This window comes from Nomascus leucogenys, chromosome 11 (assembly GCF_006542625.1).
Source record: "Nomascus leucogenys isolate Asia chromosome 11, Asia_NLE_v1, whole genome shotgun sequence".
NCBI classification, from domain to species: Eukaryota; Metazoa; Chordata; class Mammalia; order Primates; family Hylobatidae; genus Nomascus; species Nomascus leucogenys.
Window position 1 is genome coordinate 71,279,791 of NC_044391.1, and position 12,503 is coordinate 71,292,293.

Below are 12,503 nucleotides of genomic sequence, written 5' to 3' on the forward strand. Positions count from 1 at the left end.
GGCCAGTGTGCTGTGTAGCAAAGAAACACCCAATGGGTGGTGGTGTGAATGGATTGGATTATATAGCATGGGTAGTCCAGGCTCCAGAAATGGATTTATAATCAGAGTTGAAATCCAGCTCTACCACTCTGTATTTTCATGACCTTGGGCAGATTACTTAACATTTCTTAAGTCGCAGTTAACTTTGTAAAATGAGAGTTTGTGAAGGACAGTGTAGGGTAGTGGGTTAAGGGCTGGGGCTCTGTGGCCAGACTGCCTCAGTTAGAATCCTGGTTCTTCTAATTTACCAGAGCTTGTTATTTTCGACATTCTGTTGTCAATCTGTAAAATGAGGATGATAGTAATAGTGGCCTACTTTGTAGAGTTGTTGTTAGGATTAAATAAATTATTACCTATAAAGTGCTTAGCATGATGTCTGTACATAATGAGTGATCAATAATTGTTAGATATTTATTACTTTCTAAATTAAATTAAACCTTTTGTTAAGGAAGCTGTCAAGAAAAATAATTGGTTAGGGAAAAGACCTTTTCAAAATAAGTGGACTCAAACTGTTATGTGGTAATCACTGAGAATGGAATTCTAGTGAGGAGTAACTATTTTCTACTTCAGATTTTTTTTTTTTTGAGATGGAGTCTTGCTGTGTTGCCCAAGCTGTTGTGCAGTGGCGCAATCTCAGCTCCCTGCAACATCTGTCTCCTGGATTCAAGCGACTCTCCTGCCTCAGCCTTGCAAGTAGCTGGGATTACAGGCATTTGCCATCAGGCCTGGCTAATTTTTGTATTTTTAGTAGAGATGGGGTTTCAACATGTTGGCCTGGCTGGTCTTGAACTCCTGACCTCAGGTGATCTGCCCACCTTGGCCTCCCAAAGTACTAGGATTACAGGCGTGAGCCACCACATCCGGCCTACTACTTCAGATTTTTAAACAGTGAACATGCTTTAATTTTATGAGCATCACTCCCCTCCCTCCTTATACCAAAAACGTAAAGTATCTTCGTTAGTCTTGTTCAATGTAGGAACATTTTTTGTTTTAAACAATATGATTTTAAGAGGCAATATGAAACAATCCTTATTTTGCTGTTAAGGAAAGACAAGGCAGTTTCAAAAAGGGTTTCACTCAGTAACAAAACTTATTCCACATCTCAGTGTTACAAGTACTGTAGTTCAAGCTAGGTATTTTATTTCTATAATTTTAGCTGTAATAGTGAAACTCTTAAGTAATAGGAAGAGATAAAAGAATATTTTAGTATAGTTTGTAGATTCTCCATTTCCTAATTTCAAAATTAAAAAATACTGCTTACACACATTTGTATTTGTCCTCATTCTATTTCCATTGATCTAGATAAGTTACTTTATTTTACAATGGCATCTTTGGCTGGGAGGAATTAAATGTTTTGCTCAAGTTTAACATTAACCTGATCATAGGTGAATTAAATCAATTAAACATGTTTTAATTAAGAGATTAAATGATAGATTGTGATAATGGGTTTAAAAGCATTTTGTAACTCTAAAGTACTTTGTAAACTATGGAGTACTCTGCAAATATGAATTATTGTTGCAATGGGAAAGCACGCTGAAGCAATTACCACATATACTTGATGGCCTCCAAGTACACTACTAGGATGATTATCCCAGCAATGACAGAATGACTAGGTTTAGTGACTGCATTTAGATGCTTGAATCACACAGTTTCCTGAGCTAATTACAAGCATACAGTGAGAGGCAAAGGTATAAGATGGACATGCTAAGACACTCAAGATAGGGTTCCAGTGGGGTGCAAGAACCACACTACCTGAATCCTGGGTCACTTGTTGTAGTTTGTCCAGTCTTCCTGTATGCTGCATCAACTTTTCCTGCTGATAGTGTGGTACAGTTACCAGGACCTGAGTTGATGGTGAGCCAAGGGGACTTGACAGATGGAAGGTGTCTAGATCCAACATTTGCTTGCTCTACTGGAGAGATGCAAGGCAACTGGTCACAGCTATAATTGGCTGTTAAACTGTGGAGTTGCTTATCTGCATGCCTCTGGCAGATGACATAAGAGGCTAGGATAGCGTTAACCAATGGGTGTTTGATTCAGGGATGACGTAGCTATCGATCTGGATGTGTGACTTAATCCATGTTTTGTGAATACTTAAGGTTTGCTTGATCCTTCCGTCTTTTCTTATCTATATATAACACTCTTGCTTTCTTCCTTTTTGTCTATCTTCAAACCATCCTTTGTATCTATATGCAAAACAAATGCGTTCTTTTTTTTGTATTTATGTCCTACAGGTTGTGAACACCTACCTTAGTTTCTAGTACATAATTTTCACTTGTGTTTCAAAAGTTACTTGTTTACTATCTATGCAGAGTTTCATCCATATCGCTTGTTTCTCTTGCTCTCTGTATAGCAAATTGAACATTATTAAATGATACAGCAAACTCATCTCACAATTATTATCATCACTATTATCTTCTAAAAGCACAAAGAACTTTTGTTTTGGTAAAGGACTAATAAATACTGTAGCATTGGAATCTGTATCTGTGTTGAAGGGGGAAAGTTGTTAAAGAGTTTGAATACCTCCAGCTTTTTCCGTGTATGTATTTCATTGAATTTGGTCTTTTCAGTGTTCAACCCTGGATAAAAATGTTCAGCTTATACAAAATTGACATGTCTTAAAAATATGATATGATGCTGCCTGTTTCCAAAAAGAAAGTCATTTTTCATAGCTAGAGCCAGAAATGCTGTAAATTTCTTCCAGTAAATCAGACCTTTATAATACAGAGAAATTAAAATGGAACACTCCTCCTGGAAGATGATCTGTCTGGAAAATTCCTTGCTAGGAAATTGTCTATGGGAAAAACTCAGAAAACAGTAGGCTGAATTAGTGTTGCTGCTTGATGATATTTGAAATCAGAATCCAATTTAAGCAGTTGTATATGTTGTAAATTGTATATATTCCTTCTATTTTAGTGGATGTACATTTACAAATTCAGTTTTATTTTGATAAGCTGTGATAGTAATCAGAATTGTCAAAGTAATAATTATACATAATTTAATAAATCTTTGTTTTTACTGTTATATATAAATTGGTCTTAACTTGAATATTTAAAATTTTATTTTTAGTATAACTTTGAAAATGCGTCTCAGACATTTGATGACCTCCCTGCAAGATTTGGTTATAGACTTCCAGCTGAAGGTTTAAAGGTAAGACAGTTGGTAATACATTGTAAAGACACAAGGTATTTAATAAGGTGATTTTTATTGTTTATTATTTAAAGAATGAAATCATTTCTTACTATTTATTATTATAAAACCTATACGTAGTCATTTGTAAAGGGTCAGATTACTCAAAAGATATCAGAAAGAAAGGGAAAATCACCTAGGATTGTATTATTCTGAACTAGCTGTGGTTAACATTTTGGTATATCACATTTCAGATCTGTTTTTTTAGGATACGTGCTATGCGTGTGTTTGTAGATGTATGTATGTGTGTGTACATATATGTACACATATATATGTGTACATATCTGTACATATATATGTGTACATATATATGTACACACACATTTACATATATATGTAAATGCTTTCATATACAGTGAATCTATATTTAACACTAATAGAAACATGCTATTTGGTTACCTACCTTTTTCTTTTAATTGTATGTTTTGATCATGTTTTTTCATGCTGATAGGTAAGGATTTACATTATTAATTGCAACAGCTGCATGGTTTTGCAATATCATGAAATAGTATGGATTTTGAACATTGCTTTAGTTTTTCATAGTGGATATTTAGGTTGTCTAGTTTTTACTATTACAGTGCTACAGTGAATGTTTTTGTTTTTGTGTATTCATCCATTTATCTCCATAGGATACATTTCCAAATGTAGAATTGCTTTATGACATGAATGTTTAAAATTTTGTTCTGTATTTTCAGTTCTTCCTCCAAAAAGTTTGGAACGATCTAGAATTCCATCAATAACATCTGAGACTGTCCTTTTCCCCATACCCTCTTAAATACTAGATATTATCAAACTTTTGCTAATTTGATTTTAAAAAATCTAATGAACTTAAACATATTTTTTGCTGTGTGTGTGTGTGTGTGTGAGAGAGAGAGAGAGAGAGGGAGGGAGAGAGAATGGACTATTAATGCTCTTTGCCCAATTTGAAATTAAAGTGTCCTTGTGCTTTGTAAGAGTTCTTTATATATTGGAAGTATCAGTTTATTGTTTGCCGTATATGCTTCAGATTATCCCTTCTTCAGTTTTTCGTTTATCTTTTAATTTTTTTTTAAGATTTCAAAAGTTTTGTTTATGTAGTTAAAAATTCTTCTTTTTCGTCTACCTCTGGGAGTTAGAAAGTCCTTTCTCATTCCAAGATAATATTAGTTTTTTGTTATATGAATACATGAAGTTGTGTGGAAATGTACCACAGAATGTTTTCAGTTTATTCTAATTTTCTTAAAATTTCTCTCTTTTTTTTTTAAGGTAGGGTTTCACTCTGTTGCCCAGACTGGAGTGCAGTGGCACAATATTGGCTCACTGCAACGTCCACCTTCTGGGCTCAAGTGATCCTCCCACCTCAACCTCCCGAGTGGCTGAGACTAAGTGTGTACCACCATGCCCGGCTAGTTTTTGTATTTCTATGTAGAGATGAGATTTTGCCGTGTTGCCCAGGCTGGTCTTGAACTCCTGAGCTCAAGTGATCCACCCACCTCAGCCTCCCAAAGTACTGGTATTTCAGGCATGAGCCACCGTGCCTAGCCAGAATTTCTTAGTAAGATACCACAAACCTATTATTCTTAATTAGGATGGCAGACACCTCTCGGAGGGGCATTCAACTTTTAAATTATTTAAAAAAAATTCATAGCATTGTATGACTGTTTCTCATAAAAATATTTCAACCGAAAAGAAATATACATAAAAAAAGGAAACACCTTCTTTTATTCTTTCCTTACCTATATGTAGCAGTCACACTTCCCTCTTCAGAGTCAAGTATTATCAATGATTTTACAGACCTTCAGATCCTTTTCTGAACATGTAATACTTTTTCGTTCTTTTTTGTTCATAAACTTACGAACATGTATAGTTCATAAATGGTTATCATTTGTATATATGAAAAGTTTCTTAATTCTTACAATGGAATCCACTCTAGCTAGTTTTACCCAGAAAGGGATTTATAAAGGGATAAAGATGTTCAGAGTATCATAGCCTGGACAGGCAGTTTCTAAAATGTTTCAGGAATAAAACTCAGAACCACCTTGCAGGACTGGCTTTATAGATGAGTGGTGCAGCCAATGGACCCTCACACCACATTTTTTTTCCCTCATCAGGAAGCCTTTGTGGTTTTACCTCACAAAATTCGGCCTCTTCTGCCACCCAAGCTAATCAAAGAGATACGCTTTTTCAGACTGTTTCCTTACATGTCTACTTCCAAATCCAACACTTGGATTTTTCTGATTGATAGACTTTTGGCCACATAGTTACTTGCTATGTATTTTGGTGAAATACCTAGCTATGAAGAAAGCTGGGAAATACAGTATAGGGTTTTTATTGTTGTTGTTATTTTTGTTGTTTTAGCCTACTTTGGGAAGGTGGAATGCGTAGTGGGTTCAGAAAATTTGGAGCACCATGAGTGGACAGATGTCTACTGCAATAATTATCCTGCAAGGCTGGGCTGGGTGCAGTGGCTCACATCTGCAGTCCCAGCACTTTGGGAGGCTAAGGCGGGTAGATCACTTGAGGTCAAGAGACCAGCCTGAGCAACATGGTGAAACCCTGTCTCTACCAAAAAATACAAAAAGTAGCTGGGCATGGTGGCACAAGCCTGTGGTCTCAGCTACTTGGGAGGCTGAGGTGGGAGAATCGCTTGAACCCAGGAAGGTGAGGTTGCAGTGAGCCAAGATCATGCCATTGCACTCCAGCCTGGGCGACAGAGTGAGACCTTGTCTCAAAAATAAAAATAAATAAATAATTACTCTGCAGTTTGATTCCCCTACTTCTTCTGTTTTAGAGCTCTTTCCACAGCGGCATCTATAAATCTAGTATGTTCCTGTTAAGCACTGCATGGTATTCTGTAATATGAATCATCATAGTTTATTAGTAATTTCCTCTTAAAAAATACATATATGTGTATTTTTACATTTATGTATTAAAAATACATGTATGTATCTTTACATTTACATAATGTATTAAAAATACATATATATTTTTAATTTACATATTTAATTTTACGTATTTAATTTTAACATACATATATACGCATATATGTGTATATATATGTGTGTATATATATATGTGTATATATATGTGTGTGTATATATGTATTTTTTTTCCCCCAAAGTTGTTATTTCTCTAGGATAGAGGTCTGGAAGTAGAATTGATGAAACCAATTGGTATATATATCTAAAAATTTCGTAGATACTGCCGCAAATTACCTTTGCAAAGGCTGTGCTAATTTATTCCCATTAACACTGTAGGAGAATACTTATCTCCCTATATACTCTTGCCAACACTGGATATTATCAGTCTTTTACCTCTTGCCAATCTGATGGGCAAAAGTATTATCTTGTTTTAATTTGCATTCCTCTGATTACTAATGATGATCTGGCAACCTTTCTTTCATTCTACCATAAGGAGTCAGACTATTCCTTCTCACTGAAGAGCTTTTTTACTGAATAAGCTTATTTTAAAGAGCTCCATTAATTCTCGATAAGCATAATCTTATTGGTGCTCCTCAATTACTATGCTACTATAAATTTGGTTTACATTTAAAAGATATGTTGACGAATTTGTTTATTCACTGCCTGACCAAAAAAAAAAAAAAAAACGGTATTAGATATCTGTCTGCTTTTTGCACTGTGACAATATAGGGCAAGAAGAGAAGTGAAATATTCTAACAAAATTATTGGATTATTATGAGTAGCTTTTATAGTTGCGTGACTGGTTTTGCCATTCCCCAGAATCAGAATTTAAAATGCCAGCCATACAAAGATTTACATTTGTTTACAAGGACTTGATAATAATGAAGTGAGGTAGCTCACTATAGTATAATGTCTGTAAAACCAATTAAATAATACTTTAAAAATATAACTAATTTAAAAATATGATATGGTTATTAAGAAACTTAGCTGAAAAATACTTTTTTTTTTTTTTTGAGACAGAATCTCGCCCTATTGCCCAGCCTGGAGTGTAGTGGCATGATCATAGCTCACTGAAACCACCAACTGCTGGGCTCAAGCCATCCTCCCACCTCAGGCTCCTGTGTAGCTAGGACTATAGGAGTGTGCTACCGTGCTCGGCTAATGTTTAAATTTTTTCAGGAATGGAATCTTGCTGTTTCCCAGGCTGGTTGCGAACCCCTGGCTTCAAGCTATCCTCCTGCTTCGGCCTCCTAAAGTGTTGGGGTTATAGGCATGAGCTACTACACCTGGCCAAAATATCTTACTTTTTTTTTTTGAGATGGAGTCTCACTCTGTCGCCCAGGCTGGAGTGCAGTGGTGCGATCTCGGCTCACTGCAAGCTCCGGCCTCCTGGGTTCATGCCATTCTCCTGCCTCAGCCTCCCGAGTAGCTGGGACTACAGGCGCCCGCCACTACGCCCGGCTAATTTTTTTGTATTTTTAGTAGAGATGGGGTTTCACTGTGTTAGCCAGGATGGTCTCAATCTTCTGACCTCATGATCCACCCACCTTGGCCTCCCAAAGTGCTGGGATACAGGCGTGAGCCACTGTGCCCGGCCCAAAATATCTTACTTTTAAACTCTGCCCAGAAAGTTTAGGTGAGATAGTTTTTGTAGGTCTAATTTATGTTCTATATTTTGTAGCTTTTATAACATCCCTGGATTCCATCGGAATCATTTATAAGACATCAGATATTTATAGTATATCAGTTGAAATTCTGTTTGCATTCTATTTATATATGCCCCAATATTAGGTTAATTGTATTTAAATCCTTTTTCTGTCCTCTCCTGTATTTTAAAAAATACTATTCAAGTATAAGAAAATGAGAAAGCCAAGGAATTTTGAGCTATTTGAACTTTAATGCAAAAATGTAAATCTTTTCATGGATTAAAATATGGCACATCAGTGTTACAGAAGTTTTAAAAGAAAGATTTTATTTTTGTATCTAGGTAAGTCCTGTGTTTGTAGTTTTATATTTTAATTGGCTGTTTAGGAAGTTACCTTTTCCAGATAACCTTTTTAGACCTTGTAACCTTTGAGTACCATTAGTAATTAGTTTACAGTTCATTTGAACAGTATATTTATATGTTTTGGCAAAATTCAGAACGATACAACTGTTCTTTTTGGAAAACACGTTTCGTCTTTGAAAAGATAAATAATGTTACTTAGCAGTATAAATATACTTTCCTATGTCCTCAAAAAATTGGTAAAGATTACCTTTCCCCATCCCCTTCCCCCACTCTATGCTTAGGAGGCCAAGAATTATTATTGTATAATGTAACATAGGACTCTATTTTTAGTTTTTTCAAATAGATAACCAAGTATTAAAGAATCATTATTGAGTAGTTACTATGGTTTGGGTATGGTTTTTTCATGCTCACCAAATCACATGTTGAAATTTGATCCCCATTGTGGGGGTGTTGGGAGGTGGGGCTTAGTGGGAGGTGTTTGGGTTATGGGGGCAGATCCTCATGAATGGCTTGATGCCATTCTTTCTCTGGGTAGATGGAATTAGTTCTAACGGAATAGATCAGTTCCCCCAAGAGTGGGTTGTTATAAAGCCAGGACACCGCTTAGGTTTGGTCCCTCTTCACATATGCCCACTTCTCCTTTGGCCTTCTCCATCATGTTTTGATGCAGCCCTCACCAGAAGCTGAGCAGGTGCCAGTGCCATGCTTCTTAAACAGCCTGCACAACCATGAGCTAAATTAAACTTCTTCCTTTATAAATAACCTGCCTCAGGTGTGCTGTTATAGAAACACAAAATAGACCAAGACAGTAGTCAAGACTTCACATGTAGATTTGTAATGCTAGCAAGCAAGGCCTCTTGCTATACTTTTTATTGGAATAATTTAGTTACACATTGAGGGCCAGTCTCAGGAGAATCAAGCTTCTCCAGATTTCTTGTTTCTATATTTTTAGGAAGTGCCTTGATAGGTGCAGGAGATAATGATTGTTAAAAAATTGAAAACAAGATTTATCTCTGATAAGGAAGCTTTGATCAATAAGCCAAGTGTCAGATTACCTGAGTATAATTATCAATGGCAAATCTCATTTTCAGCAACACAACTTTTGGGCTAGATTTGCCATGATCCACATATACTGTGTTTTGTAACCTGGTAGTCAGGGTATATTCTTTATGTTGAAGAGGAAGAAGATAGAAGAGATGAAGATCATGGGATGCGGATTTGCCCTAGACTATGCTGTTCCTACTATCCAGAACAAAGTCGCAAATAAGCAGTTTTTCCTTATATGATGTATAATTTATTTCTCCTCACATTATTCATTAAATTAGTGCCCTATATCATCACCAGTTAATTTTCCACAAACTAGGCTTGTTCTTTGAAAGTTAATTTACCAGTTAATTTCAAAATTCTTATTACAGGAAATGATTTTGTTTAATATAAAGTCTTGAGATTAGAAGAGAGTTTTTTTCCCTGGTGAAGGAAAATGCAAACATTGCAAAGAAATGTGGTTGTTTGGATGTTTTATTTGTGCTACTCCCTTTGCCTGCTTTCTTTGCAGGAAAGAAGCTCAGTGCCACTTAGTATATTTTTCCTCTCAGAACACTTACACAGTTTTGTGATGTGAAGAAAGCCTTGGTTAAGTCTCAACGTGCTGGACTTCCTCACCCTTATGTTACAGTATCACCCTCAGTTTGTAAACTAAAACAAAGGTCAGAGTTCCTTTTTCAAAGGATAAATAAAGAAATAGCATTGCCAAAATAAAGAGTAAAACCATCTGGTTATACATGAAATAAGAATTCTAAGATCTAAGGACATTTTCAAATGCACGTAGTTAGATGGTATAAAAAGAATACTTTTGTGGCCGGGTGCAGTGGCTCACGCCTGTAATCCCAGCACTTTGGGAGGCCGAGGCAGGCGGATCACGAGGTTAGGAAATCGAGAGACCATCCTGGCTAACACAGTGAAACCCCGTCTCTACTAAAAATACAAAAAATTAGCCAGGCGTGGTGGCGGGCGCCTGTAGTCCCGGCTACTCGGGAGGCTGAGGCAGGAGAATGGTGTGAACCTGGGAGGTGGAGCTTGCAGTGAGCTGAGATTGTGCCACTGCACTCCAGCCTGGGTGACTGGGTGACAGAGCAAGACTCCGTCTCAAAAAAAAAAAAAAAAAAAAAGAATACTTTTGTAGTGAATTTTGAGCTTCTAAAATAAACCCTTTCCTCTTAATTTCAAAAAGTAATGGTTGCTTATTCATTTATTAAATGAAGCAGGAATATAGCATTTCATTTGATTTAGAAAATAATTATTTCATCATGGCAAATTATCACTTAGAGAAGAGGGGAGATAAAGACACACACACACAGAGGAAGTCAAAGGAGGCTCAGGTTTTTGATTTCATAAATCAACACACTCCCTTCATTTTCTCATTGCATTACTGGTCATCTTTTTTGTTCACTTAGTAGTTTTTATTAGATTTTCTTACTGGCTTTCTCAGTTCAATATGGCAAAAGACTAATTTTTTATTCTTTTGCTCATGAAAAAATATTTTTCTCATTAGAAGAGTGATATATGCTCACCATTAAAATTGAGATGATACAGATATGAAAAAGAATATGGCTCATGGAGTAGAATTGGTATAATTAAAATGACCATACTGCCTAAAGCAGTCTACAGATTCAATGAAATTTCTTTCAAAATATCAATGTCATTTGTCACAGAAATAGAAAAAACTATCTTAAAATTTATATGGAACCAGAAAAGACCTCAAATAACCAAAGAAATCCTGAACAAAAAGAACAAAGCTGGAGACATCACACTACCTGACATCAAAATATGTTACAAGGCAACCAGGTGTGGTGGCTCACACCTGTATCCCAGCACTTGGGGAGCCCGAGGCGAGTGGAGCATTTGAGGTCAGGAGTTCGAGACCAGCCTGACCAACATGGTGAAACCCCATCTCTACTAAAAATACAAAAATTAGCCGGACATGGTGGTGGGCACCTGTAGTCCCAGCTACTTGGGAGGCTGAGGCAGGAGAATCACTTGAATGGAGATGCAGGTTGCAGTGAGCTGAGATCATGCCACTGTACCCCAGCCTGGGCAACAGAGAGAGACTCCCATCTACAAAAAAAAAAAAAAAAAAAAAATATATATATATATATTATATATATATATTTATATATATATATATTATACATATTATATATATATATAAAATGTGTCTATATAATGTATTTATACATATATATACACACACATATATACATATTATGCACATACATATATATATAACAAGGCTATAAGAACCAAAACAGTATGGTATTGATATAAAAACAGACACATAGACCAATGCTACAGAGTAGAGGATCCAGAAGTAAATTCACATATTTATAGCCAAATGATTATTGACAAAGATGCCAAGAACATACATTGGGGAAAGGACAGTCTCTTCAATAAAGAATGCTGGGAAAATTGGTATCCATATGCAGAAGAATGAAACTGAACCCTCATCTCTGACCATATACAAAAATCAACTCAAGATGGACTAAAGAATTAAAGCCCCAAAACTATAAAACTATTGGAAGAAAACGTATGGAAAACACTTCAGGGCATTGATCTAGGCAAAGATTTTACAGCTAAAATCACAAAAGTACAGACAACAAAAAGAAAAATAGACAAACGATGCTGTATTGAACTAAGCTTTTGCACAGCAAAGGAGTCAACAGAGTGAAGAGACAACCTGTTGAATGGGAGAAGATGTTTGCAAACTCTCCATGTGACAGGGGACTAATATCCAGAATATATAAGGAATTTGAACATCTCAACAGCAAAAAGACAGTCTGATTTAAAAAAGGGCAAATGATCTAAACAGATATTTCTCAAAAGAAGACATACAAATGGCCAATGGGCATATGAAAAAAATGTTTAACATCACGAATCATCAGGGAAATGTAAATCAAAACCACAGCGAGATAGCATCTTAATCCAGCTAGGATGACTATTATTAAAATGACAAAAAAATGACAGATTTTGGCAAGGATTCAGAGAAGAGGGAACTCATACACTGTTAGTGGGAATGTAAATTAGTACAACTGCTGTGGAAAATGGTATGGAGATTTAAAAAAAAAAAAAACTAAAAAGGGGGTGGGGGAGAACTAAATATAACACTACCATAGGATCCAGCAGTTCCACCACTGGGTATTTATCCAAAGGAAAAGAAGTATATCAAAGGGATACCTGCACTTGCATGTTTATTATATCACTATTCACAATAGCCAAGATGTGGAATCAACCTACTGTCCATGAATAGATGAATGGATTAAAAAAAGTACATATATGGAATGTAATACTATTTGGCTATAAAAATGAATGAA

The 12,503-nt window shown here is 35.9% G+C and overlaps 1 protein-coding gene across 3 annotated transcripts in view; it reads left to right on the forward strand.

The window, feature by feature from the left end:
• Positions 1-12,503, forward strand: part of RNF13 (ring finger protein 13) — a 167,513-nt gene that overhangs the window by 42,785 nt on the left and 112,225 nt on the right. For all 3 annotated transcript variants that reach the window (XM_003256271.4, XM_030822710.1, XM_030822709.1), the window contains exon 3: positions 3,109-3,189. In XM_003256271.4, the coding sequence (XP_003256319.1) occupies positions 3,109-3,189 (81 nt within the window). The remainder of the gene's footprint in view (positions 1-3,108; positions 3,190-12,503) is intronic.